General features: G+C 51.1%; 1 protein-coding gene across 6 annotated transcripts in view; it reads left to right on the top strand.

Annotated features, from left to right (window-relative positions):
- The window catches only part of LOC137375247 (transmembrane protein 144-like), a 350,909-nt gene that overhangs the window by 306,606 nt on the left and 16,597 nt on the right, over positions 1-27,706 (top strand). For 3 of the 6 annotated variants that reach the window (XM_068042121.1, XM_068042111.1, XM_068042132.1), the window contains exon 11: positions 26,503-26,556. The exons of 1 other annotated variant lie outside the window; for it this stretch is intronic. In XM_068042121.1, coding sequence (XP_067898222.1) covers positions 26,503-26,556 — 54 coding nt within the window. Of the gene's footprint in view, positions 1-18,153; positions 18,252-26,502; positions 26,557-27,706 lie in introns of all 6 variants that reach the window. 2 more of the 6 variants (XM_068042140.1, XM_068042159.1) reach the window with 2 other exon arrangements.

Genomic DNA, 27,706 nt, shown 5'->3' on the forward strand with positions numbered 1-27,706 from the left:
GGGGGGCAGAGAGAGAGAGAGTGTGAGGGGGGAGAGAGAGACAGAGCGAATGAGTGAGGGGGACAGAGAGTGAGAGTGAGGGGGCAGAGAGAGTGAGTGAGGGTGTGAGGGGGCAGAGAAAGGGAGACAGAGAGAGAAAGGGGGGGGGACAGAGAGAGGGAGAGAGAAATGGTGAGGGGGGCAGAGAGAGAGAGAGTGAGGGGGGAAGAGAGTGAGAGAGAGTGAGGGGGCAGAGAGTGAGAGAGAGTGAGGGGGCAGAGAGGGAGAGTGAGGGGGGTGGTGAGTGAGGGGGGCAGAGTGAGGGGGAGAGTGAGGGGGGGCAGGGAGAGTGGAGGGGGGCAGAGAGAGAGGGAGAGTGAGGGGGGCAGAGAGAGAGGGAGAGTGAGGGGGGCAGAGAGAGGAGGGAGAGTGAGGGGGGCAGAGAGAGAGGGAGAGTGAGGGAGGCAGAAAGAGTGAGGGGGGCAAAGAGAGAGGGAGAGTGAGGGGGGCAGAGAGAGAGGGAGAGTGAGGGGGGCAGAGAGAGAGGGAGAGTGAGGGGGGCAGAGAGAGGGAGTGAGGGGGCAGAGAGAGAGTGAGTGAGGGGGACAAAAAGAGAGAGGGAGAGTGAGGGGTGCAGAGTGAGAGGGAGAGTGAGGGGTGCAGAGAGAGGGAGTGAGAGGGGCAGAGAGAGAGAGTGAGGGGGCAGAGAGAGGGGGCAGAGAGAGGGAGTGAGGGGGCAGATAGTGAGTGAGTGAGGGGGACAAAAAGAGAGAGGGAGAGTGAGGGGGGCAGAGAGAGAGGGAGAGTGAGGGAGGCAGAGAGAGAGGGAGAGTGAGGGGGGGCAAAGAGAGAGGGAGAGTGAGGGGGGCAGAGAGAGAGGGAGAGTGAGGGAGGCAGAGAGAGAGGGAGAGTGAGGGGGGCAGAGAGAGGGAGTGAGGGGGGCAGAGAGAGAGAGTGAGGGGGCAGAGAGAGGGGGAGAGTGAGGGGGGCAGAGAGAGGGAGTGAGGGGGCAGATAGAGAGTGAGTGAGGGGGACAAAAAGAGAGAGGGAGAGTGAGGGGGGCAGAGAGAGGGAGTGAGGGGGGCAGAGAGAGAGAGTGAGGGGGCAGAGAGAGGGGGAGAGTGAGGGGGGCAGGGAGAGTGAGGGGGGCAGAGTGAGAGAGAGGGAGAGTGAGGGGGCAGAGAGAGAGGGAGAGTGAGGGGGGCAGAGAGAGAGGGGGAGTGAGGGGCAGAGAGAGAGAGAGAGTGAGGGGGCAGAGAGAGAGAGAGTGAGGGGGCAGAGAGAGAGAGAGCGTGAGGGGGGAGAGAGAGACAGAGCGAATGAGTGAGGGGACAGAGAGTGAGAGAGAGTGAGGGGGCAGAGAGAGTGAGTGAGGGTGTGAGGGGGCAGAGAAAGGGAGAGAGAGAGAGAAAGGGTGGGGACAGAGAGAGGGAGAGAGAAATGGTGAGGGGGGCAGAGAGAGAGAGAGAGTGAGGGGGCAGAGAGGGAGAGAGAGTGAGGGGGCAGAGAGGGAGAGTGAGGGGGGTGGTGAGTGAGGGGGGCAGAGTGAGGGGGAGAGTGAGGGGGGGCAGGGAGAGTGAGGGGGGCAGAGAGAGATGGAGAGTGAGGGGGCAGAGAGAGAGATAGAGGGAGAGTGAGGGGGGCAGAGAGAGAGATAGAGGGAGAGTGAGGGGGGCCGAGAGAGGGATAGAGGGAGAGTGAGGGCGGCAGAGAGAGAGAGAGAGTGAGGGGGGCAGAGAGAGAGGGAGAGTGAGGGGAGCAGAGAGAGGGAGTGAGGGGCAGAGTGAGAGTGAGTGAGCGGGACAGAGAGAGTGAGTGAGGGGGGCAGAGAGAGAGGGAGAGTGAGGGGGGCAGAGAGAGAGGGAGAGTGAGGGGGGCTGAGAGAGTGAGTGAGGGGGGCAGAGAGAGTGAGTGAGGGGGGCAGAGAGAGTGAGTGAGGGGGCAGAGAGAGTGAGTGAGGGGGGCAGAGAGAGAGAGAGTGAGGGGGGCAGAGAGAGAGAGATTGAGGGGGGCAGAGCGAGAGAGAGTGAAGGGGGCAGAGCGAGAGAGAGTGAAGGGGGCAGAGAGAGAGAGAGTGAGGGGGGCAGAGAGAGAGAGAGTGTGAGGGGGCAGAGAGAGAGTGAGGGGGCAGAGAGAGAGAGAGAGAGGGGGGGCAGAGAGAGAGAGAGAGTGAGGGGGGCAGAGAGAGAGAGAGAGTGAGGGGGGCAGAGAGAGAGAGAGAGTGAGGGGGGCAGAGAGGGAGGGTGAGGGGGGCGGTGTGTGAGGGGGGCAGAGTGAGGGGGAAAGTGAGGGGGGGCAGGGAGAGTGAGGGGGGCAGAGAGAGATGGAGAGTGAGGGGGCAGAGAGAGAGATAGAGGGAGAGTGAGGGGGGCAGAGAAAGAGATAGAGGGAGAGTGAGGGCGGCGGAGAAAGAGGGGGGCAGAGAGAGAGGGAGAGTGAGGGGGGCAGAGAGAGAGGGAGAGTGAGGGGGGCAGAGAGAGAGTGTGAGTGAGGGGGGCAGAGAGAGAGGGTGAGTGAGGGGGGCAGTGAGAGAGGGAGAGTGAGGGGGGCAGAGAGAGAGGGAGAGTGAGGGGGGCAGAGAGAGAGGGAGAGTGAGGGGGGCAGAGAGAGAGGGAGAGTGAAGGGGGCAGAGAGAGGGAGTGAGGGGGCAGAGAGAGAGTGAGTGAGGGGGACAAAAAGAGAGAGGGAGAGTGAGGGGGGCCGAGAGAGAGGGAGAGTGAGGGGGACAGAAAGAGAGAGTGAGGGGGGCAGAGAGAGAGAGAGAGAGAGAGTGAGGGGGGCAGAGAGAGATGGAGGGTGAGGGGCAGAGAGAGAGATAGAGGGAGAGTGAGGGGGGCAGAGAGATAGATAGAGGGAGAGTGAGGGCGGCAGAGAGAGAGGGAGAAAGAGGGGGGCAGAGAGAGAGGGGGGCAGAGAGAGAGGGAGAGTGAGGGGGGCAGAGAGAGAGGGAGAGTGAGGGGGGCAGAGAGAGAGGGAGAGTGAGGGGGGCAGAGAGAGAGGGAGAGTGAGGGGGACAGAAAGAGAGAGAGAGTGAGGGGGGCAGAGAGAGAGAGAGAGAGTGAGGGGGCAGAGAGAGAGTGAGGGGGGCAGAAAGAGAGAGAGAGAGAGTGAGGGGGGCAGAGAGAGAGAGAGAGAGAGAGTGAGGGGGGCAGAGAGAGAGAGAGTGAGGGGGGCAGAGAGAGAGAGAGTGAGATGGGCAGAGAGAGAGAGAGAGAGTGAGGGGGGCAGAGAGAGAGAGAGAGAGTGAGGGGGGCAGAGAGAGAGAGAGAGAGAGAGAGAGAGAGAGAGAGAGAGTGAGGGGTGCAGAGAGAGTGAGGGGCCGGGGGGGGCAGAGATTAGAGAAAGAGAGAGTGGGGGCAGAGAGAGAGAGAGAGAGTGTGATGGGGGCAGAGAGAGAGGGAGAGTGAGGGGGCAGAGAGAGAGGGAGAGTGAGGGGGGCAGAGAGAGAGGGAGAGTGAGGGGGCAGAGAGAGAGGGAGAGTGAGGGGGGCAGAGAGAGGGAGTGAGGGGGCAGAGTGAGAGTGAGTGAGCGGGATAGAAAGAGAGTGAGTGAGTGGGGCAGAGAGAGAGGTAGAGTAAGGGGGGCAGAGAGAGAGGGAGAGTGAGGGGGGCAGAGAGAGTGAGTGAGGGGGGCAGAGAGAGAGTGAGTGAGGGGGGCAGAGAGAGAGAGAGTGAGGGGGGCAGAGAGAGAGAGAGTGAGGGGGGCAGAGAGAGAGAGAGTGAGGGGGGGGCAGAGAGAGAGAGAGTGAGGGGGGCAGAGAGAGAGAGAGAGTGAGGGGGGCAGAGAGAGAGAGAGAGTGAGGGGGGCAGAGAGAGAGAGAGAGTGAGGGGGGCAGAGAGAGAGAGAGAGTGAGGGGGGCAGAGAGAGAGAGAGTGAGGGGGGCAGAGAGAGAGAGAGTGAGGGGGGCAGAGAGAGAGAGAGTGAGGGGGGCAGAGAGAGAGAGAGTGAGGGGTCAGAGAGAGAGAGTGAGTGAGGGGTCAGAGAGAGAGAGAGAGTGAGGGGTCAGAGAGAGAGAGAGAGTGAGGGGGGCAGAGAGAGAGAGAGTGAGGGGGGCAGAGAGAGAGAGAGTGAGGGGGGCAGAGAGAGAGAGAGTGAGGGGGCAGAGAGAGAGAGAGTGTGAGGGGGCAGAGAGAGAGAGAGAGTGAGGGGGGCAGAGAGAGAGAGAGAGTGAGGGGGGCAGAGAGAGAGAGAGAGTGAGGGGGGCAGAGAGAGAGAGAGAGTGAGGGGGGCAGAGAGAGAGAGAGAGAGAGAGTGGGGGCAGAGAGAGAGAGAGTGAGGGGGGCAGAGAGAGAGAGAGAGTGAGGGGGGCAGAGAGAGAGAGAGAGTGAGGGGGGCAGAGAGAGAGAGAGAGAGAGAGTGGGGGCAGAGAGAGAGAGAGTGTGAGGGGCAGAGAGAGAGAGAGAGTGAGGGAGGCAGAAAGAGAGAGAGTGAGGGAGGCGGAGAGAGAGAGAGTGTGAGGGGGCAGAGAGAGTGTGAGGGGGCAGAGAGAGAGTGAGGGGGGCAGGGAGAGAGAGAGAGTGAGGGGGGCAGAGAGAGAGTGAGGGGGGCAGAGAGAGAGTGGGGGGCAGAGAGAGAGTGAGGGGGCAGAGAGAGAGAGTGAGGGGGGCAGAGAGAGCGAGAGAGTGAGGGGGGCAGAGCGAGAGAGAGTGAGGGAGGCAGAGAGAGAGTGAGGTGGGCAGAGAGAGAGGGAGAGTGAGGGGGCAGAGAGAGAGGGAGAGTGAGAGGGGGAGTGAGAGTGAGGCGGGCATAGAGAGAGAGTGTGAGGGGGGCAGAGAGAGAGAGAGAGTGAGGGGGGCAGAGAGAGAGAGAGAGAGTGAGGGGGGCAGAGAGACAGAGAGTGAGGGGGGCAGAGAGAGAGAGAGTGAGGTGGGCAGAGAGAGAGAGAGTGAGGTGGGCAGAGAGAGAGAGAGAGTGAGGGGGGCAGAGAGAGAGAGAGTGAGGGGGCACAGAGAGAGAGAGAGTGAGGGGGCACAGAGAGAGAGAGAGTGAGGGGGCAGAGAGAGAGAGAGAGTGAGGGGGGCAGAGAGAGAGAGAGAGTGAGGGGGGCAGAGCGAGAGAGAGAGTGAGGGGGGCAGAGAGAGAGAGAGAGAGTGAGGGGGGCAGAGAGAGTGATAGAGGGAGAGTGAGGGGGGCAGAGAGAGAGGGAGAAAGAGGGGGGCAGAGAGAGAGGGAGAGTGAGGGGGGCAGAGAGAGAGGGTGAGTGAGGGGGGCAGAGAGAGAGGGAGAGTGAGAGAGAGAGTGAAGGGGGCAGAGAGAGGGAGTGAGGGGGCAGACAGAGAGTGAGTGAGGGGGACAAAAAGAGAGAGGGGGAGTGAGGGGGCAGACAGAGAGTGAGTGAGGGGGACAAAAAGAGAGAGGGAGAGTGAGGGGGGCAGAGAGAGAGTGTGAGTGAGGGGGACAGAAAGAGAGTGTGAGTGAGGGGGGCAGAGAGAGAGAGTGAGGGGGGCAGAGAGAGAGAGAGAGAGAGAGTGAGGGGGGCAGAGAGGGAGAGAGAGAGTGAGGGGGGCAGAGAGAGATGGAGAGTGAGGGGGCAGAGAGAGAGATAGAGGGATAGTGAGGGGGGCAGAGAGAGAGATAGAGGGAGAGTGAGGGCGGCAGAGAGAGAGATAGAGGGAGAGTGAGGGCGGCAGACAGAGAGGGAGAAAGAGGGGGGCAGAGAGAGAGGGAGAGTGAGGAGGGCAGAGAGAGAGGGAGAGTGAGGGGGGCAGAGAGAGAGGGAGAGTGAGGGGGGCAGAGAGAGAGGGAGAGTGAGGGGGGCAGAGAGAGAGGGAGAGTGAGGGGGGCAGGGAGAGAGGGAGAGTGAGGGGGGCAGAGAGAGAGAGTGAGTGAGGGGGCAGAGAGAGAGAGTGAGTGAGGGGGACAGAAAGAGAGAGTGAGTGAGGGGGGCAGAGAGAGAGGGAAAGTGAGGGGGGCAGAGAGAGAGTGAGGGGGGCAGAGAGAGAGAGAGAGTGAGGGGGGCAGAGAGAGAGGCAGAGAGAGTGAGGGGGGCAGAGAGAGAGAGTGAGTGAGGGGGGCAGAGAGAGAGAGAGAGTGAGGGGGGCAGAGAGAGAGAGTGAGTGAGGGGGGCAGAGAGAGAGAGTGTGTGAAGGTGGCAGAGAGAGAGAGAGAGTGTGAGGGGGGCAGAGAGAGAGAGAGAGAGTGAGGGGTGCAGAGAGAGTGAGGGGCCGGAGGGGGCAGAGAGGAGAGAAAGAGAGAGTGGGGGCAGAGAGAGAGAGAGTGTGAGGGGGGCAGGTAGAGAGAGAGTGCGGGGGAGAGTGATGGGGGCAGAGAGAGAGTGAGGGGGCAGAGAGAGAGGGACAGTGAGGGGGGCAGAGAGATAGGGAGAGTGAGGGGGGCAGAGAGAGAGGGAGAGTGAGGGGAGCAGAGAGAGGGAGTGAGGGGCAGAGTGAGAGTGAGTGAGCGGGACAGAGAGAGTGAGTGAGGGGGGCAGAGAGAGAGGGAGAGTGAGGGGGGCAGAGAGAGAGGGAGAGTGAGGGGGGCAGAGAGAGTGAGTGAGGGGGGCAGAGAGAGTGAGTGAGGGGGGCAGAGAGAGTGAGTGAGGGGGCAGAGAGAGTGAGTGAGGGGGGCAGAGAGAGAGAGAGTGAGGGGGGCAGAGAGAGAGAGATTGAGGGGGGCAGAGCGAGAGAGAGTGAAGGGGGCAGAGCGAGAGAGAGTGAAGGGGGCAGAGAGAGAGAGAGTGAGGGGGGCAGAGAGAGAGAGAGTGTGAGGGGGCAGAGAGAGAGTGAGGGGGCAGAGAGAGAGAGAGAGAGGGGGGGCAGAGAGAGAGAGAGAGTGAGGGGGGCAGAGAGAGAGAGAGAGTGAGGGGGGCAGAGAGAGAGAGAGAGTGAGGGGGGCAGAGAGGGAGGGTGAGGGGGGCGGTGTGTGAGGGGGGCAGAGTGAGGGGGAAAGTGAGGGGGGGCAGGGAGAGTGAGGGGGGCAGAGAGAGATGGAGAGTGAGGGGGCAGAGAGAGAGATAGAGGGAGAGTGAGGGGGGCAGAGAAAGAGATAGAGGGAGAGTGAGGGCGGCGGAGAAAGAGGGGGGCAGAGAGAGAGGGAGAGTGAGGGGGGCAGAGAGAGAGGGAGAGTGAGGGGGGCAGAGAGAGAGTGTGAGTGAGGGGGGCAGAGAGAGAGGGTGAGTGAGGGGGGCAGTGAGAGAGGGAGAGTGAGGGGGGCAGAGAGAGAGGGAGAGTGAGGGGGGCAGAGAGAGAGGGAGAGTGAGGGGGGCAGAGAGAGAGGGAGAGTGAAGGGGGCAGAGAGAGGGAGTGAGGGGGCAGAGAGAGAGTGAGTGAGGGGGACAAAAAGAGAGAGGGAGAGTGAGGGGGGCCGAGAGAGAGGGAGAGTGAGGGGGACAGAAAGAGAGAGTGAGGGGGGCAGAGAGAGAGAGAGAGAGAGAGTGAGGGGGGCAGAGAGAGATGGAGGGTGAGGGGCAGAGAGAGAGATAGAGGGAGAGTGAGGGGGGCAGAGAGATAGATAGAGGGAGAGTGAGGGCGGCAGAGAGAGAGGGAGAAAGAGGGGGGCAGAGAGAGAGGGGGGCAGAGAGAGAGGGAGAGTGAGGGGGGCAGAGAGAGAGGGAGAGTGAGGGGGGCAGAGAGAGAGGGAGAGTGAGGGGGGCAGAGAGAGAGGGAGAGTGAGGGGGACAGAAAGAGAGAGAGAGTGAGGGGGGCAGAGAGAGAGAGAGAGAGTGAGGGGGCAGAGAGAGAGTGAGGGGGGCAGAAAGAGAGAGAGAGAGAGTGAGGGGGGCAGAGAGAGAGAGAGAGAGAGAGTGAGGGGGGCAGAGAGAGAGAGAGTGAGGGGGGCAGAGAGAGAGAGAGTGAGATGGGCAGAGAGAGAGAGAGAGAGTGAGGGGGGCAGAGAGAGAGAGAGAGAGTGAGGGGGGCAGAGAGAGAGAGAGAGAGAGAGAGAGAGAGTGAGGGGTGCAGAGAGAGTGAGGGGCCGGGGGGGGCAGAGATTAGAGAAAGAGAGAGTGGGGGCAGAGAGAGAGAGAGAGAGTGTGATGGGGGCAGAGAGAGAGGGAGAGTGAGGGGGCAGAGAGAGAGGGAGAGTGAGGGGGGCAGAGAGAGAGGGAGAGTGAGGGGGCAGAGAGAGAGGGAGAGTGAGGGGGGCAGAGAGAGGGAGTGAGGGGGCAGAGTGAGAGTGAGTGAGCGGGATAGAAAGAGAGTGAGTGAGTGGGGCAGAGAGAGAGGTAGAGTAAGGGGGGCAGAGAGAGAGGGAGAGTGAGGGGGGCAGAGAGAGTGAGTGAGGGGGGCAGAGAGAGTGAGTGAGGGGGGCAGAGAGAGAGAGAGTGAGGGGGGCAGAGAGAGAGAGAGTGAGGGGGGCAGAGAGAGAGAGAGTGAGGGGGGGGCAGAGAGAGAGAGAGTGAGGGGGGGGCAGAGAGAGAGAGAGTGAGGGGGGCAGAGAGAGAGAGAGAGTGAGGGGGGCAGAGAGAGAGAGAGAGTGAGGGGGGCAGAGAGAGAGAGAGAGTGAGGGGGGCAGAGAGAGAGAGAGTGAGGGGGGCAGAGAGAGAGAGAGTGAGGGGGGCAGAGAGAGAGAGAGTGAGGGGGGCAGAGAGAGAGAGAGTGAGGGGTCAGAGAGAGAGAGTGAGTGAGGGGTCAGAGAGAGAGAGAGAGTGAGGGGTCAGAGAGAGAGAGAGAGTGAGGGGGGCAGAGAGAGAGAGAGTGAGGGGGGCAGAGAGAGAGAGAGTGAGGGGGGCAGAGAGAGAGAGAGTGAGGGGGGCAGAGAGAGAGAGAGTGAGGGGGCAGAGAGAGAGAGAGTGTGAGGGGGCAGAGAGAGAGAGAGAGTGAGGGGGGCAGAGAGAGAGAGAGAGTGAGGGGGGCAGAGAGAGAGAGAGAGTGAGGGGGGCAGAGAGAGAGAGAGAGTGAGGGGGGCAGAGAGAGAGAGAGAGAGAGAGTGGGGGCAGAGAGAGAGAGAGTGTGAGGGGCAGAGAGAGAGAGAGAGTGAGGGAGGCAGAGAGAGAGAGAGTGAGGGAGGCGGAGAGAGAGAGAGTGTGAGGGGGCAGAGAGAGAGTGAGGGGGGCAGGGAGAGAGAGAGAGTGAGGGGGGCAGAGAGAGAGTGAGGGGGGCAGAGAGAGAGTGAGGGGGGCAGAGAGAGAGTGAGGGGGCAGAGAGAGAGAGTGAGGGGGGCAGAGAGAGCGAGAGAGTGAGGGGGGCAGAGCGAGAGAGAGTGAGGGAGGCAGAGAGAGAGTGAGGTGGGCAGAGAGAGAGGGAGAGTGAGGGGGCAGAGAGAGAGGGAGAGTGAGAGGGGGAGTGAGAGTGAGGCGGGCATAGAGAGAGAGTGTGAGGGGGGCAGAGAGAGAGAGAGAGTGAGGGGGGCAGAGAGAGAGAGAGAGAGTGAGGGGGGCAGAGAGACAGAGAGTGAGGGGGGCAGAGAGAGAGAGAGTGAGGTGGGCAGAGAGAGAGAGAGTGAGGTGGGCAGAGAGAGAGAGAGAGTGAGGGGGGCAGAGAGAGAGAGAGTGAGGGGGGCAGAGAGAGAGAGAGAGTGAGGGGGGCAGAGAGTTAGAGAGTGAGGGGGGCAGAGAGTTAGAGAGTGAGGGGGGCAGAGAGAAAGAGAGAGTGAGGGGGGCAGAGAGAAAGAGAGCGTGAGGGGGGCAGAGAGAAAGAGAGTGTGAGGGGGGCAGAGAGAGAGAGAGAGTGTGAGGGGGGCAGAGAGAGAGAGAGAGAGTGAGGGGGGCAGAGAGAGAGAGAGAGAGTGAGGGGGGCAGAGAGAGAGAGAGAGTGAGGGGGGCAGAGATAGAGAGAGAGAGAGTGTGTGAGGGGGGCAGAGAGAGAGAGTGAGGGGGGCAGAGAGAGTGAGGGGCCAGACGGGGGCAGAGAGGAGACAGAGAAAGAGTGGGGGAAGAGCGAGAGAGGGAGAGTGAGGGGGCAGAGAGAGAGAGAGTGAGGGGGGCAGAAAGAGACAGTGAGTGAGGGGGGCAGGGAGTGAGAGAGTGAGGGGGGCACAGTGCGGGGGAGAGTGAGAGGGGCAGAGAGGGAGAGTGAGAGGGGCAGAGAGGGAGAGTGAGGGGGGCAGAGAGGGTGAGTGAGGGGGGCAGAGAGGGTGAGTGAGGGGGGCAGATAGAGAGGGAGAGTGAGGGGGGCTGATAGTGAGGGAGAGTGAGGGGGGCAGAGGGAGAGGGAGAGTGAGGGGGCAGAGGGAGAGGGAGAGTGAGGGGGGCATAGAGAGAGAGAGTGAGGGGGGCAGAGAGAGAGAGAGAGTGAGGGGGGCAGAGAGTTAGAGAGTGAGGGGGGCAGAGAGTTAGAGAGTGAGGGGGGCAGAGAGTTAGAGAGTGAGGGGGGCAGAGAGAAAGAGAGAGTGAGGGGGGCAGAGAGAAAGAGAGAGTGAGGGGGGCAGAGAGAAAGAGAGTGTGAGGGGGGCAGAGAGAGAGAGAGAGTGTGAGGGGGGCAGAGAGAGAGAGTGAGGGGGGCAGAGAGAGAGAGAGAGAGTGAGGGGGGCAGAGAGAGAGAGAGAGAGTGAGGGGGGCAGAGAGAGAGAGAGAGAGTGTGAGGGGGGCAGAAAGAGAGAGTGAGGGGGGCAGAGAGAGTGAGGGGCCAGACGGGGGCAGAGAGGAGACAGAGAAAGAGTCGGGGCAGAGAGAGAGAGGGAGAGTGAGGGGGCAGAGAGAGAGAGAGTGAGGGGGGCAGAAAGAGACAGTGAGTGAGGGGGGCAGGGAGTGAGAGAGTGAGGGGGGCACAGTGCGGGGGAGAGTGAGAGGGGCAGAGAGGGTGAGTGAGGGGGGCAGAGAGGGTGAGTGAGGGGGGCAGAGAGGGTGAGTGAGGGGGGCAGATAGAGAGGGAGAGTGAGGGGGGCTGATAGTGAGGGAGAGTGAGGGGGGCAGAGGGAGAGGGAGAGTGAGGGGGCAGAGGGAGAGGGAGAGTGAGGGGGGCATAGAGAGAGGGAGAGTGAGGGGGGCAGGGAGAGAGGGAGAGTGAGGGGGCAGGGAGAGAGTGAGAGTGAGGGGGGCAGAGAGAGAGAGAGTGAGGGGGGCAGAGAGAGAGAGAGTGAGGGGGGCAGAGAGAGAGAGGGGCCAGAGGGGGGCAGAGAGGAGAGAGAGAGAGTCGGGGGCAGAGAGAGAGTGAGAGAGTGGGGGCAGAGAGAGAGAGAGTGTGTGAGGGGGCAGAGAGAGAGAGAGAGTGAGGGGGCAGAGAGAGAGAGAGAGTGAGGGGGCAGATAGAGAGAGAGAGTGAGGGGGCTGATTTTTTTTTTAGAACATTACAGCGCAGTATAGGCCCTTCGGCCCTCGATGTTGCGCCGACCTGTGAAACCATCTGACCTACACTATTCCATTTTTATCCATATGTCTATCCAATGACCACTTAAATGCCCTTAAAGTTGGCGAGTCTACTACTGTTACAGGCAGGGCGTTCCACACCCCTACTACTCTCTGAGCAAGGAAACTACCTCTAACATCTGTCCTATATCTATCACCCCTCAACTTAAAGCTATGTTCCCTCGTGTTTGCCATCACCATCCGAGGAAAAAGACTCTCACTATCCACCCGATCAAACCCTCTGATTATCTTATATGTCTCTATTAAGTCACCTCTCCTCCTCCTTCTCTCCAACGAAAACAACCTCAAGTCCCTCAGCCTTTCCTCGTAAGACCTTCCCTCCATACCAGGCAACATCCTAGTAAATCTCCTCTGCAGCCTTTCCAAAGCTTCCACATCCTTCCTATAATGCGGTGACCAGAACTGCACGCAATACTCCAGGTGCGGTCTCACCAGAGTTCTGTACAGCTGCAGCATGACCTCGTGGCTCCGAAACTCGATCCCCCTACTAATAAAAGCTAACACACCATATGCCTTCTTAACAGCCCTATTAACCTGGGTAGTAACTTTCAGGGATTTATGTACCTGGACACCAAGATCTCTCTGTTCATCTACACTACCAAGAATCCTCCCATTAGCCCAGTACTCTGCATTCCTGATACTCCTTCCAAAGTGAATCACCTCACACTTTTCCGCATTAAACTCCATTTGCCATCTCTCAGCCCAGCTCTGCAGCCTGTCTATGTCCCTCTGTACCCTACAACATCCTTCGGCACTATCCACAACTCCACTGACCTTCGTGTCATCCGCAAATTTACTAACCCACCCTTCTACACCCTCTTCCAGGTCATTTATAAAAATGACAAATAGCAGTGGCCCCAAAACAGATCCTTGCGGTACACCACTAGTAACTATACTCCAGGATGAACATTTGCCACCAACCACCACCCTCTGTTTTCTTTCAGCTAGCCAATTTCCGATCCAAAGCTCTCAATCACCTTCAACCCCATACTTCCGTATTTTCTGCAATAGCCTACCGTGGGGAACTTTATCAAACGCCTTACTGAAATCCATATACACCACATCCACTGCTTTACCCTCATCCACCTGTTTGGTCACCTTCTCGAAAAACTCAATAAGGTTTGTGAGGCACGACCTACCCTTCACAAAACCGTGCTGACTATCTCTAATGAACTTATTCTTTTCAGGATGATTATAAATCCTGTCTCTTATAACCTTTTCCAACATTTTACCCACAACCGAAGTAAGGCTCACAGGTCTATAATCACCAGGGCTGTCTCTACTCCCCTTCTTGAACAAGGGGACAACATTTGCTATCCTCCAGTCTTTTGGCACTATTCCTGTCGACAATGACGACATAAAGATCAAGGACAAAGGCTCTGCAATCTCCTCCCTGGCTTCCCAGAGAATCCTAGGATAAATCCCATCTGGCCCAGGGGACCTATCTATTTTCACACTTACCAAAATTGCTAACACCTCCTCACTGTGAACCTCAATCCCATCTAGCCTAGTAGTCTGAATCTCAGTATTCTCCTCGACAACATTTTCTTTCTCTACTGTAAATACTGACGAAAAATATTCATTTAACGCTTCCCCTGTCTCCTCCGATTCCACACACAACTTCCCACTACTATCCTTGATTGGCCCTAATCTAACTCTATTCATTCTTTTATTCCTGATATACCTATAGAAAGCCTTAGGGTTTTCCTTGATCCTATCCGCCAATAACTTCTCGTGTCCTCTCCTTGCTCTTAGTAGCTCTCCTTTTAGATCCTTCCTGGCGAGCTTGTAACTCTCAAGCGCCCTAACATAAGCCTTCTTCTTCATCTTGAATATCACTTAGATATTAGAGAGAGAGAGTGAGGGGCAGAGAGAGAGAGTGAGGGGGCAGAGAGAGAGAGAGAGAGTGTGGGGGGCAGAGAGAAAGAGAGTGAGAGAGAGAGAGGGGGAGTGGGGGACCGAGGGGGAAGAGAGTGGGGCAGGGGGAGAGGGGGAGTGATATGGGGTGGGAGAGTGAGACCAAGAGATGGAAGGGAAGAGAGAGAGAAAGAAAAGGGGGCAGAGAGAGATGGGGTGGGGGACAGAGGGAGAGGGAGTCGGGGACAGAGATGGGGGACAGAGACAGAGGGAGAGATATGGGGTGGAGGAGAGAGAGACTGATGGGTGGAGGGAGAGGGGGAAGAGAGAGAAAGAGAGGGGGCCAGGAGAGAGAGGGGAGGTGAGGGTGGGGGGGGGGCAGAGTGAGAGAAAGAGGAGAAGGAAAGGGGAACAGAGAGAGAGGACAGGGCAGAGAGAGAGGGACAGAGAGATAGAGGACTGGGCAGAGAGAGGGACGGGGCAACAACACAGAGGAGGGAACACAGAATGGGGCCACAGAGAGGGAGGGGGAGAGATACAGATTCAGAGGGAGGGAGAGCACTCCTGGCAGGTGGGCATATATCTGGAATACTCTGCATCTCTTCAACAAGTGTGTGAGCAGACATTGACAATTTGTGCAAGCAAAAAATTGCCAGGTATCTCACTCAATCAGTGTCCAACATCGTGATAAGAAAGTAAGTCAATAAATTAGTCTTCTCATTTAAAGGTTCTTCACAAAAATGCAAATTTGTCATTGTTTTGATTAATTGTAAGATAAATTTTTAATGCCTTTATCTTTCCAAAATTGGCTCACTGGCCCCCTATGTAAGACAAAAATTGTAGCATGCCCTCCCCCCACCTATGATAAGGTTGAACACCCCTGTTCCAAGCCTTTAACCTTGTGTTTTATAATAACCTAGCAGGTAGATTATTTTAAAACACTAGTTTAAAGGCTTGTGTTATGTAAACTCATTTTAAGATGGCAAAAGTCACTTGGGTTATGTCTCGATTTCTACGCTCTGGCACATATGACTTTCACTTGGGACACAAGCTCAGTGACATGTCGAAAGTTGCTGGACTTTTACTTCTATGTAAATGTTGCAATTCCACTGCTATCCATTTGGAATTACATTGTTCCAGAACTTGTATTGAGGGGAAAACAGGCAAGAAAATACAAGGAATCTCCAGAAGTCAGTACTGTAAAAAGTTCCTCATGAATACAGGCGTACGGTGTAGTGGGGCTAAGTGATATTGACAAGAACAAGATGCTGTTGACAGATATAAAATAGTCAGTAAATACAATGTAATGGATAATTTAAAAAAACCTTGAATCTATGATGAATTGCCTACAATTCCTTAACAAAATCCATGCTGCATTTGCAGTTTTAAAAACTGTCAGGGAAGACATAGTAAAAATTCATTGTGTTTCAATAACCGTGTTCGAAACAATCATTAACTGATTTTTTTTTGCTGCAAATTGGAAGGACACATTTTACAAGTATGTCAAAGATCAGTATCTGCATTGTGCATCATTTACTATCCAGTTTGAGGACAGATAACCTGAATAGCCAATGACATTTGAAAGTTGTCTATGCATTACGTTATAAGTGCACCTTTGCTTACAGGTAAGAGATTTGGCTTGGACATAAACTGGTTAGTCTGGTGTACAATCTTACAGATAGTGACTAAACATTTTGTAACTGAATAATACATGCAGTAACAACTGCTCAACCTTTTGCAGAAAAGCTTTTAAATAATTAGCTTGTCAGAGCTGAACCAGAATTGACAGTGATAGACTAAAATGCAGCCATAAGTGAATTTAAGAGAATCGCTTTCTTGGAGGAATTGAAGGGCACTCTTTATTTGTAATTGTGTTTACCTAATTTTGGCACTAGCTTTGTTGAGTAAATGACAATTTGTCCATGAGAGATGCTGTTGTTTCTGTATTTTAGAATTGAGGACCTAGTTTAACAGCCTGTCAAAATGAATAAACTAGTCTTGGCTACCTATTGTTAATCTCTCTGTCCCTTCCTGTCCCACTCTTCTTTTCTGTTTTGTATGACTTTTCTGAATTACTATCTGCTCCATCTGAGAAAATTCTTCTGATTTGGAGCTCACTGCCCTTTTGTTGGCTGCCCTATCTTCAGACACATATTACAAGCAGATGAAGAAGTTGCACAACATTGACCATCACAGGTTAAATTGGCTTGTGGCAATAGTCGTGTGAGAAATGATCTGTCTTTCTATTGCCTCACCTCAATAACAATTCTCGCCTTAGGTTTCATGGTTTATTGAATGACTTTTCACTCCTGACACAGTGTGAATCCACAGAGGTCATCCGATAACATCCATCTACCACCCCGTGACATGGTGTAGCTAGCTCTATTCTGTCAACAAATGTAATTTGCACTGACATTGCATATTATTTTGCTAGCTAATACAATTGAGCTGCTTTCCATTGATATTTGTTTGCTAAGCTACTTTATTTATAGGGAGAAATGTGTTTTAAATTGTATTGTGTTTTGATGGCATTAGATTGGCTATACACTTCATATACATATGGTTATCTATATGGATCTGTTTTGGGGCCACTGCTGTTTGTCATTTTTATAAATGACCTGGAAGAGGGTGTAGAAGGGTGGGTTAGTAAATTTGCGGATGACACGAAGGTCGGTGGAGTTGTGGATAGTGCCGAAGGATGTTGTCGGGTACAGAGGGACATAGATAGGCTGCAGAGCTGGGCTGAGAGATGGCAAATGGAGTTTAATGCGGAAAAGTGTGAGGTGATTCACTTTGGAAGGAGTAACAGGAATGCAGAGTACTGGGCTAATGGGAAGATTCCTGGTAGTGTAGATGAACAGAGAGATCTTGGTGTCCAGGTACATAAATCCCTGAAGGTTGCTACCCAGGTTAATAGGGCTGTTAAGAAGGCATATGGTGTGTTAGCTTTTATTAGTAGGGGGATCGGGTTTCGGAGCCACGAGGTCATGCTGCAGCTGTACAAAACTCTGGTGAGACCGCACCTGGAGTATTGCGTGCAGTTCTGGTCACCGCATTATAGGAAGGATGTGGAAGCTTTGGAAAGGGTGCAGAGGAGATTTACTAGGATGTTGCCTGGTGTGGAGGGAAGGTCTTACGAGGAAAGGCTGAGGGACTTGAGGTTGTTTTCGTTGGAGAGAAGGAGGAGGAGAGGTGACTTAATAGAGACATATAAGATAATGAGAGGGTTGAATAGGGTGGATAGTGAGAGTCATTTTCCTCGGATGGTGATGGCAAACACGAGGGGACATAGCTTTAAGTTGAGGGGCGATAGATATAGGACAGATGTCAGAGGTAGTTTCTTTACTCAGAGAGTAGTAGGGGCGTGGAACGCCCTGCCTGCAGCAGTAGTAGACTCGCCAACTTTAAGGGCATTTAAGTGGTCATTGGATAGACATATGGATGAAAATGGAATAGTGTAGGTCAGATGGTTTCACAGGTCGGCGCAACATCGAGGGCCGAAGGGCCTGTACTGCGCTGTAATGTTCTAATTCTAAAAAAAAAACCGGAAGTGGGAAGTTTGGGGTCAGGTTTCAGACTATTTACATTTTACCTGCCAATTGACCCAAACCCACTGTTTTTGGGTGGTTAATATTCCTTTCATTGGCAGCAATTGCAGTGCATTTTTAATTCATTGTAAACCATGAAATTTGAGAATTGTCATGTTATATGGTAAAGAAAGTTCACATACAAAATATACTTTTATGATAATTCTACCAGTGCTGCCCATAATTTTTAAACCATTTAAGTTAATGGTCACAAAATAGTATTCAGTCTGTACCCAGATTTCCGATATATGCTCTCGGCAAACAAGGCTTCCCACCAAGAGTGCAAAGTCAGAAAATTGCCCCCATATTGCACGCTGTACAGAAAAATGCTGCTAAACTTGATGCTATCCAAAGTAAACTAAATAGACTTTTAAAATGTTTTATGTTTGACATCCCTGTCATTAAAAATCATTATTAAGTAACAATGTCATTAAAGTGTCACAGTATGAATTAAACCACTTTGTCAGACTTCAGATTATTTAATTAAAGCTGGGGTTATTCAAGCTACATTTCATTCCGCACATGGGGTGCAACTGAATCTCAAAACTAATGCTTGTCAGGAAATAAAGAACTTGCATTTATATAGCACATTCAGCAACCTCAGAATGTTCCAAAATGCTATGCATTGAAGTGGAGTCACAGTTGTGGGTATTTCTGCACTTCCCTTTGTTAGGCCCAGTTGAAGCTATAGAGCATCCTAAAAGCAGGGATGAGTTTTTCCTGACTCTTAAGAAGGCCCCAAACAGTGGGGGAAAGAAGAGGTAATCAATGCCAGAAGGGAATGATTGCCATCTAGTGCCAAAGCACTATTCCCCCACAGGTTGAATTTTTTTTATATTAAACCTTTGTCCCATTAAGGGTCTCTAGCTGCTCCTATCGGAGCAGTAAATTGCCACTCCAATTTTCTAACATTTCTCCTTCGGACAGACTCCACTATAGTCCTCTTCCAGGCAAAGGCCAATGACCTTATTCCCAGCATTTAGAATGGGGCCAGCATCGACTGTAGCAGGAATCCCAGTCTATCTCGCAACCAGTGTTGCAGTCACAACCCTGGATGTTTTGTTGAATATTTTAAATATTGCTGACAACTGACGAAAAAGGAAATAAACTGCAGGAAATCCATTTCATTTCTATTGATGCACTTTTCCTATTACCCACCTAAATTGTTGACCATGAAAGAACTAAACTCCAAGAGTGAGCGCACTGAGCTGGCATTATATGTCTCCCATTCAGAGAACACTTCTGTGAAAGTGCAGCAAGACTTATCAAAATATGAGTGTATATTTTGTTACAAGATGTGCTGGGAACACAATGCGTCATTGAGCATCAGGAGAGAGAAAAGTTAGGTTAAATTTCAGTCCAGGCCCACCTTCAAAACTATATATTTCTATATATTTTATAACTGTATAGGATAGTTAATGAAATTTCAGTAATCTTGCCAAATAAAGACAGTACCATTAATATCTGAGATGCTTTTTTTTTTGCTAGGCTTTGTTTCAGGTGTGATGTGGGCCATTGCCAACTGCTGCTGGTTCCTGGCAAATGATTTCCTCAGTGCGGTTGTTAGTTTTCCAATAATCACTGCTGTAAGTTGATTAAGAGTTGTTTATGCTATAAGATTGTGGGGATGTATTGCCTTTTTAAAGACATTGTAAACTATGTCATTTCAATCCATACAGTTTTGTATCAGCCGAGGTATAGTGTTAACAAAGAAAGCATCCTTTTTCTGTTACTTTTTAAACCATTTTCTTAATACTTTATATGCATTTATATTTATGTGAAAGTTTTGAATGCATATGTCATCTCATCCCATTTTACATAAATCACTAACAAATCACAAACTAAACAATTTTTCAAAAAAATATACATAAAGGACCAAAGACGATGTGAGAAAACATTTTCTTAAGCAGTGAGTAGTTAGGATCTGGAATGCACTGCTTGAGAGGTTGGGGAGATTCAACTTTGGCTTTCAAAACAGAATCAGATAAGCACCTGAAGAGAAAAAATTTTCAGGGCTATGAGGAAGGGAGGGGAGTGGGACTAGCTGAATTGCTCTTGCAAACGTGATGGGCCGAATGGTCGCCTTCTGTGCTGTAATCATTCTATGATTCTGGGGGGAGAATTTTACCGGCCCTGTGCTGGCAGAAATGGAGGAGCTGTTGGGGGGTTCTGCTGGTAAAATGGCGTGGGAAGCTTCCTGATGTGTTCCTGCCACCAACCAATTTTACCAGATGAAGGCAGCGTGACTTATCAGTGACCGACACATTGACAGTGGGTAGCATATTAAGGTTGTTAAACAACCAATTGTCAGTTATTTTCACGACTCTGTAATCGGCAGACGCTTCACATGAGGACAAGTGCAAGTGCGCTGAACCAAGAAGCTCTCTCCCAGAGGTGGCCTTGCTGACCTTACATAAAAGATCCTTAGCATCTCTCTGTACCCATCAGCCCTATATATGCCATGGCCTTCTGTCAATACATGCGCTCATGAGGCCCTCTCCTTTACATCCGGTCCATCTATTTGATTCCACATCTGGTCACTGTCAACAGTTGCATACAAATAAATACACAAGTTGTTAGACATTGAGTGTCAAGACCTTTAACTCTCATTAAACATTAAATTTTTCTGCACTTAACAAATTTTTAATCACCCAGTGAAACCCCAAATGCTAGTCTATGCATTTACATGCTTGCTTACAGTCACTTCTTCGGGAGCCTTTCTTGCTCCGGTGCATTAGATGTGCACAGGCTTGTGTCCTGTGGGTGCCTGAGCTCAATTGGAGCCCAGTGCATGCAGGGCCACCTGTTACTGTGCAAGCGCCATCTCAGCCATCAGACCAGCATATACAGCATTCGTGTCACCATCAAAGGGCCCGAGGATCTGCCTTCAGTGATTGAAGTACCTTGAGAGAAGTCCCCGTTGTCTTCAGCATGCACCTGCTCAGACCTTTCAGGCCCTGCATGCACTCCTGTGGTTGCTTGGGGTGGTGCAACTTTTGGCAACGGGGAGATGCATGGCCAGCCCATCTTTCCCACTCATTGCTCCATAGATCTCATGGATGAGGCCATGCTATTGAGGTCTGTGCACACCCCCTGCATGCACTCGGTTCTGTGCTCCACTCCTCTCTCCATGAGGTTCACCACACTCTTAGTGGAGGATGCCATACACTCACATGCTGAATGGATGACTCCTGCATCATTTGCGCATGGGACTGTACTACCTCTGGAAACTCTGACAGATGTTCACACATTCATTGCTGCTGCTGAAGGATCTGCTGCTTTGCTGATGACACCCAAGGCTCAGCATCTCCATGAAGCAGAGCATTGCTGGGCCTCTCTTGACTCCTCTGAGGGGAGGTGACCATAGCTGTCACTGTCTCCGTTAACACCTCCTGCCGTTTGTGCAGTTCTCACCAGATTGTGCCATTCGTTCTACATGCGCAACAAAGCCCAACAATATGTGAGTGTATCTGCGCTGATGGAGGGTGCACTGGAATATGGTGACACCGTCTTGAGATGGTGTTGCATCCTCTGAGCTTTCCAGTGAAGCAGGAGCCCTTGTCTCTTCCTTATCTGCTACTGTACCTGCTAGAGAGACATGATTTAAGTGAAACAGCTGTTCCTTCAACCAAACTCTGGCACCTCCCCTTGATTAGGAGCTTCCAGTGGTGTTAAAAGCCCACACAGGTGCCACAGGCCACACATGGTCTAGAAAATGTTGGACGCGACCATAGCTTTACTCGCTCTCCATTGCATCCACACCTGCCTCGCCCTCAGTAACCCATCTGATCTCCATGGCCTCCCGCTCCTTTGGTGTCACCACACGATAAAAGGCACTCCACCTCTGGTGCATTGATGCTCCCTCGGATTGTGAGTGTGTCTCTCCTGAAAGCACAGACATGCGCAGTGTCACTCCTGTCTCATGGCCCATCTATGCTGTTCACTTTGAGACACTGTAAATCTTCAGCACTGCACCACTGGGATGGCAGGGTGACGTGGCCATTCAGCCATCTCGATGCAACCTTCACTCATCACTGACCATGGAGTTCAGGTGCACATGAACTGGGCGCCTCAATGTGGATGTTGCTGCCTGATGTTGCCCCATTCATGGGTCTACCACCTGGCCTTACATTTCATGGGTGCCTTTTAATTCATGCTAGGCTTCCAGTTTGTCATTCTAAATGCCACTCAACTTTCCAGACATTGCCAGGTCATTAAATCTCATCCTGCACTGGATCCAGCTTCTTGCGACAACCCCTCGCCTGCTAACTACCTCTGTCACCTCCAGCCATGCCTTCTCGGTGAAACTTGGTGGCCTCCTCCTCCAATCTGCTGGAATCAGGGCATCTCTCCTTTCTCTTTTGCCTGCAGGAGCACCTCCAGTTACTGAATCATGGAGCAACCCTTCCTCATGCTGATACCATACCTCTATTGCCTCTGTTGCTGTAAATCCCCTCCTTTCTAGCCTATGTCTGCAGCCTGCCCGAATGCTGCAGATATGCCTTTAAAAAAATTGCGCCTCCGAGTAAGCTGCTGGCAATATGACCCTTCCGCTGTACGCCCATGAGTGCAGCCGAACCGAATATCCACCCAACGTCAGGTCATCCATTAGATCGGTAAAATTCAGGCCTATGATTCAAAGTGGAAAAAATCTAGTTACTTCCTGCTGTTTTTTCCGACCTTGAAATGCTTGCAATTTGGAGGTATTCTTAAGATGACAAGAGAAGCTAAGCAGCTGCTAATCCAGAGAAACTTAAACCATCCAAATTAGCCTCTGATCTCAGGAACTATTTTGACCACTTCTACATATGGAGGACCTAAAAGTAGCCATGTTAGCAGCTCAACATCATCACTATGCCCCAGAACCAAAATGACTGTGATTAACACCGCAGAGGATCAGCTGATTTCTATTATTAAAAATGTTATAAATGTATGTCTAATGTTCTAATATTTGTAGATATCTGCTAGCATTGCTGATTGGTGCATGTTTACTATGCAACATCATGGACAATCAGATCCTCACAAGAACACATACCAATTTTTAATTTTCCACCTCTATATTTAAGTTTTCTCTCTTAAATAATTTTGAAGAGTTCTCTTTTGAAAAAAATTCTCCCATGTAGGCAGGACCTGAGCCACTCACCCTCTGTACTCTCAGATCTCCTATGTGGACAGCTCTGTTCATCCTGATCCTGACTCGTACTACTATCAGATGTGACCCAAACCCGTTTCTCCAGCTTGACTAGGGAGCCTCTGCTGCTTTTGACATTAGTTCCAAATAGTGTCATCTTAGCCACTTAACCCTGATTGGTAGATGCAATAGCAGCCAAACTACTTTATCGAAAACTTACTCAAAAGTACATTCATACAAAATTAGTAATCACTTATGATGTACAACTATCTCAGAAGGTGTGGCGTTTCTGACTTCCATGATTGATAAAGAAAATAGCAACCTCCTCTGGGAACTCAGTAGTGTACAAAAGCCAGGCAATGCCCTCCGGCTGACTTTTATTTATTTTTCCCCTACGTCCTGTTTGTACTCATCCCAGTAATAAAAAGCCCATCAGAGTTTTGAGTTTCTGTTGCATATCTTTTCAACATGGTGCACTTGGGTACAGGAAAGACCATGAACGATGAAGATCCTGAAAGCCAAAGGCCGATTACTCCAAATTATGAAAAATTATTTCTGGGAAGAAGCAACAACCCAGAATTTGTGGTTGTAGTGACAGTGAAACTGTCAGCACTCGCTGGCTTTGCTACATAAAACTGACAGGAGCCTCTGGCATCCACTCATGCAAAAATCTGAAGGTTGCTGTCAGTGATACTCTGCACCTCCACAGGGTGTGTTGTTGTAGTCTTTGCAGATGCAAATAACACAGAATCAGTGATTTGATATGAACTGGAACTTTTTATACATTATTTTTGCTGTAAAAACAATTGAAAATGTTAAACAGTGTTGAATGAGATGTAACTGAGTTTATAACATTCCTAATTACTTAATTAATGAACAACCTCTCTGGTCCTGAAAATCTAATTTTTTATGTGTGGAATGCCATTCCCTAAGACTATTGTTTTAAAATTCCACGATTTTTCAGATGAAAATTAACTTTAATAAAAAGTTTAATATTTCAGCTTCTACCTTAATCCCTTCTGTATATGCCCAACCTTTTTTCACATTCTGTAAAATGATTAATAAGTAAATTATAAACCACGCTTTTTACTTCTTGGTTTGTTGTCTGTGACAATTGTTCAATCTGATTGGCTATCAGCCTGATTGACAACTTCACTGTTGCTGCACACTACAGACCCCTTGCAGATAGCATCAGATTCAAAGCCACAACATAATAGGAGAAATTGATGGTCCAGGACCCACTGGCTCAGTCATAGACGACAGAGGGTAGCAGTGGAAGGGTGCTTTTCTGAATGGAGGGCTGTGACTAGTGGTGTTCCGCAGGGATCAGTGCTGGGACCTTTGCTGTTTGTAGTATATATAAATGATTTGGAGGAAAATGTAGCTGGTCTGATTAGTAAGTTTGCGGACGACACAAAGGTTGATGGAGTTGCGGATAGTGATGACGATTGTCAGAGTATACAGCAGGATATAGATCGGTTGGAGACTTGGGTGGAGAAATGGCAGATGGAGTTTAATCCAGACAAATGTGAGGTAATGCATTTTGGAAGATCTAATACAGGTGGGAAGTATACAGTCAATGGCAGAACCCTTCGGAGTATTGACAGGCAGAGAGATCTGGGCGTACAGGTCCACAGGTCACTGAAAGTGGCAACGCAGGTGGATAAGGTAGTCAAGAAGGTATACGGCATGCTTGCCTTCATCGGTCGGGGCATAGAGTATAAAAATTGGCAAGTCATGCTGCAGCTGTACAGAACTTTAGTGAGGCCACACTTAGAATATTGTGGGCAATTATGGTCGCCACACTACCAGAAGGATGTGGAGTCTTTGGAGAGGGTACAGAAGAGGTTTACCAGGATGTTGCCTGGTCTGGAGGGCATTAGCTATGAGGAGAGGTTGGATAAACGCGGATTGTTTTCACTGGAACGACAGAGGTGAAGGGGCGACATGGTAGATGTTTACAAAGTTATGAGTGGCATGGACAGAGGGATAGTCAGAAGCTTTTTCCCAGGGTGGAAGAGTCAGTTACTAGGGGACATAGGTTTAAGGTGCGAGTGGCAAAGTTTAGAGGGGATGGGCGAGGCAGATTTACACAGAGGTTGGTGAGTGCCTGGAACTTGCTGCCGGGGGAGGTGGTGGAAGCAGGTACGATAGCGACGTTTAAGAGGCATCTTGACAAATACATGAATAAGATGGGAATAGAGGGATACGGTCCCCGGAAGTGCAGAAGGTTTTAGTTTAGACAGGCATCAAGATCGGCGCAGGCTTGGAGGGCTGAATGGCCTGTTCCTGTGCTGTACTGTTCTTTGTTCTTTTAATCATTGTGGACAACTTTTTCCGAGATCAGTGGTGAATGTTGTCTGTTCGCCGCTCGCTGCAAAATCCAAGCCAAAGACTCTTGCTTCGTGTAAATTTAAGTTTGACTGTTTCAGTCCCACTCCCTCCCTCCTACCCAATCAAATTCAAATTGATACCCTCATCCCACTGCTATCCATTCAAGAGGATCTGGCACTCGACGACCTGTGAAGGTGGTCACATTAGTAAGAATTTAATGCATGTGCGTTCTAGTGTGTGTCCTTTTCTGGTGGAGTAGGGGTGCAGTTAGTATTTAATTAATCATGAGAGTCCACAGGTCCAAACAACCACAACCTTTGTTCCTGGCCTAACTACTGCCACTCACACCACTATGAATCTCGGGCAATCGTCATAGCAGGGATCTGCAGGGGGAAGTGACATAGCTCAGCCCCTCAGGGCAATTATGGCAGTTCCTCTCAAACATGGTGATTTCAAAAGGCTGATGATGCCTGAAGTCAAGTTAATGTCTTAGGAGGAGGGTGTGGGTCCTGGCTTCAGCCTCCAAATAGGTTGAGATAGCTAGGGCTTTTCTCATTAGAGCGAAGAAAGATGAGAGGTGACTTGATAGAGGGGTACAAGATGATGAGAGGCATAGATAGAGTGGATAGCCGGAGACTTTTTCCCAGAGCGGAAAGGGCTATCACCGGGGGGCATAATTTTAAGGTGATTGGAGGAAGGTTTCGGGGAGATGTCAGAGGTAGGTTCTTTACACAGAGAGTGGTGGGTGCGTGGAATGCACTGCCAGAGGTGGTAGTAGAAGCAGATACATTAGGGACATTTAAGCGACTCTTTGATAGGTACATGGATGATAGTAGAATGAAGGGTATGTAGGTAGTTTGATCTTAGAGTAGGTTAAAGGTTTGGCACAACATCGTGGGCCGAAGGGCCTGTACTGTGCTGTACTGTTCTATGTTCGATCTTCAAATGGGCCCCAGATCGGCTGGCCAGGAGAGTGGTATGTCTATGTCTTATCTAACTAACTGGCTGCCCAATGGAACCTGGGCCAGGGACAAGGAAGCTTGCAGCCTGGGGATTCCTCCATATCCCAGCGAATTCTCCTTTGATGATGTGGGGTTCTCTTTTTTTTTAGGACAATCAGTGGGCGGCACAGTGGCGCAGTGGTTAGCACCACAGCCTCACAGCTCCAGCGACCCGAGTTCAGTTCTGGGTACTGCCTGTGTGGAGTTTGCAAGTTCTCCCTGTGACCGCGTGGGTTTCCGCCGGGTGCTCCGGTTTCCTCCCACAGCCAAAGACTTGCAGGTTGACAGATAAATTGACCATTGTAAATTGCCCCTAGTGTAGGTAGGAGAATGGTGGGGAATGTGGTAGGGAACATGGGGATTAATGTAGGATTAGTATAAATGGGTGGTTGTTGGTCGGCACAGACTCGGTGGGCCGAAGGGCCTGTTTCAGTGCTGTATCTCTAAATAAAATAAATTAAAATGAAATCAGAGTTTCCACACCAAACAAGACCCAAGGAATATACCTTCATGGGCATACCATGGTTTATGATAGGAGAGTGCCAAAAGCCAGTGTATTTTTGAGGCCCTACATGTTTTGTTGGAGAGCTGTGTATAATAATGAGATCAGACTTACTAATATAAACTTCTGAATAATTTTCAAAACAAATATGATTAATGACATCCATGTTTAATTTACTTTTAGCAGTGGTTATTAACCAATGGTACAGCTATCTGCTGGTTCATTCCTCAGGGCAATGCCTTGACTAATCAGAGTCAAGCTGCCTGGTTTAAATTTCAAACAAATCTTGGCAGTTAACTGTCAGTCACCATAAACTGGTGCATTCTCCAAGGCAACACCTCTACCAATCAGAGTTCACTTGTCAACCAATCAGCACTCTCTTCTCATGCAGTATAGGTTGTTGTTTTCCCTTACATTGGTTATTCTTGCATTTTATCCTGATGAATGCAAGACGAAAAGCTTCGACAACATGTCTCTATTTTCAGCAATTCTCACATTTCTTTTTGTTTATTATAAGGATTAAAACTGGATGCAGCAGAAAATTTATTGGAATAGTCGTTGGCAAACTGACATTAAGAAAATATCAAATGGTTGATTGTTTTGCTTTGCAGATGTGCTGTGTTGAAATAATTTTTTCAACTTAACTTCTGTTACTTAACACTCAGTTGCTAACTGCCACTAAATAGATTTAAATTGTGAGGTAGGCAAAAAAGCCGTCTTATAACTCCCTGAAGCTATTTTTAAGATTAGTTATCTAATTTTCAAGAGTTATCTACTATTTTAAATGCATTTTCATTTTCCAGACAAAAAGGACTTCTTATTCAAATGAAAAACATATGTCAATGCATAAATGAAGCTTCTTTTTTCAGGTACCAGGCTTCATAGCTGCTTTATGGGGAGTGCTTGTGTTCAAAGAAATACAAGTAAGTATTTAGACTTTTTCTACATTTTTTTTTCTTCCTACTGTTTCATTAACCACACCAACTTTATTGACCATGTACTTTCCTGCCTATAGGAGTTAGAAAGTTAGTCCTTTCTACTTTGTTAGCATTGGCTCAGTGGTCATACTGTTGCCTGAGTCAGAAAGTAGGTTCTCGGTTCAAGCCAATCCGCAGGTCTGAGCTTGTAACCGAGGCTGACATTTTAATGCATTACCAAGGGGGAGCTGCACTATCAGATGTGCTGTCTTTCAGATGACATGTTAAATTGAGCTCCCTCCTTTCCCCCTCTGCTCTCTTTGGGTGGACAGGTCACTATTTGAAGAAGCGCAGGGGAGTTTTCCCAATGTCCGGGTCAATATTTATCCCTCATTTAACCTCATTAAAACAGAGCATCTTATCATTTATCTCATTGCTGTTTGTGGACCCTTTCTATATGCAAATTGGCTACTGCATTTTCCTTCTTTCCTTTGGGCCTCCTTATCTCGAGAGACAATGGATACGCGCCTGGAGGTGGTCAGTGGTTTGTGAAGCAGCGCCTGGAGTGGCTATAAAGGCCAATTCTAGAGTGACAGGCTGTTCCACAGGTGCTGCAGAGAAATTTGTTTGTTGGGGCTGTTGCACAGTTGGCTCTCCCCTTGCGCCTCTGTCTTTTTTCCTGCCAACTACTAAGTCTCTTGGACTCGCCACATTTTAGCCCTGTCTTTATGGCTGCCTGCCAGCTCTGGCGAACGCTGGCAACTGACTCCCACGACTTGTGATCAATGTCACAGGATTTCATGTCGCGTTTGCAGACGTCTTTAAAGCGGAGACATGGACGGCCGGTGGGTCCGATACCAGTGGCGAACTCGCTGTACAATGTGTCTGTGGGGATCCTGCCATCTTCCATGCGGCTCACATGGCCAAGCCATCTCAAGCGCCGCTGACTCAGTAGTGTGTACAAGCTGGGGATGTTGGCCGCCTCGAGGACTTCTGTGTTGGAGATACGGTCCTGCCACCTGATGCCAAGTATTCTCCGGAGGCAGCGAAGATGGAATGAATTGAGACGTCGCTCTTGGCTGGCATACGTTGTCCAGGCCTCGCTGCCATAGAGCAAGGTACTGAGGACACAGGCCTGATACACTCGGACTTTTGT

This window comes from Heterodontus francisci, chromosome 1, assembly GCF_036365525.1.
Source record: "Heterodontus francisci isolate sHetFra1 chromosome 1, sHetFra1.hap1, whole genome shotgun sequence".
Taxonomy (NCBI): domain Eukaryota; kingdom Metazoa; phylum Chordata; class Chondrichthyes; order Heterodontiformes; family Heterodontidae; genus Heterodontus; species Heterodontus francisci.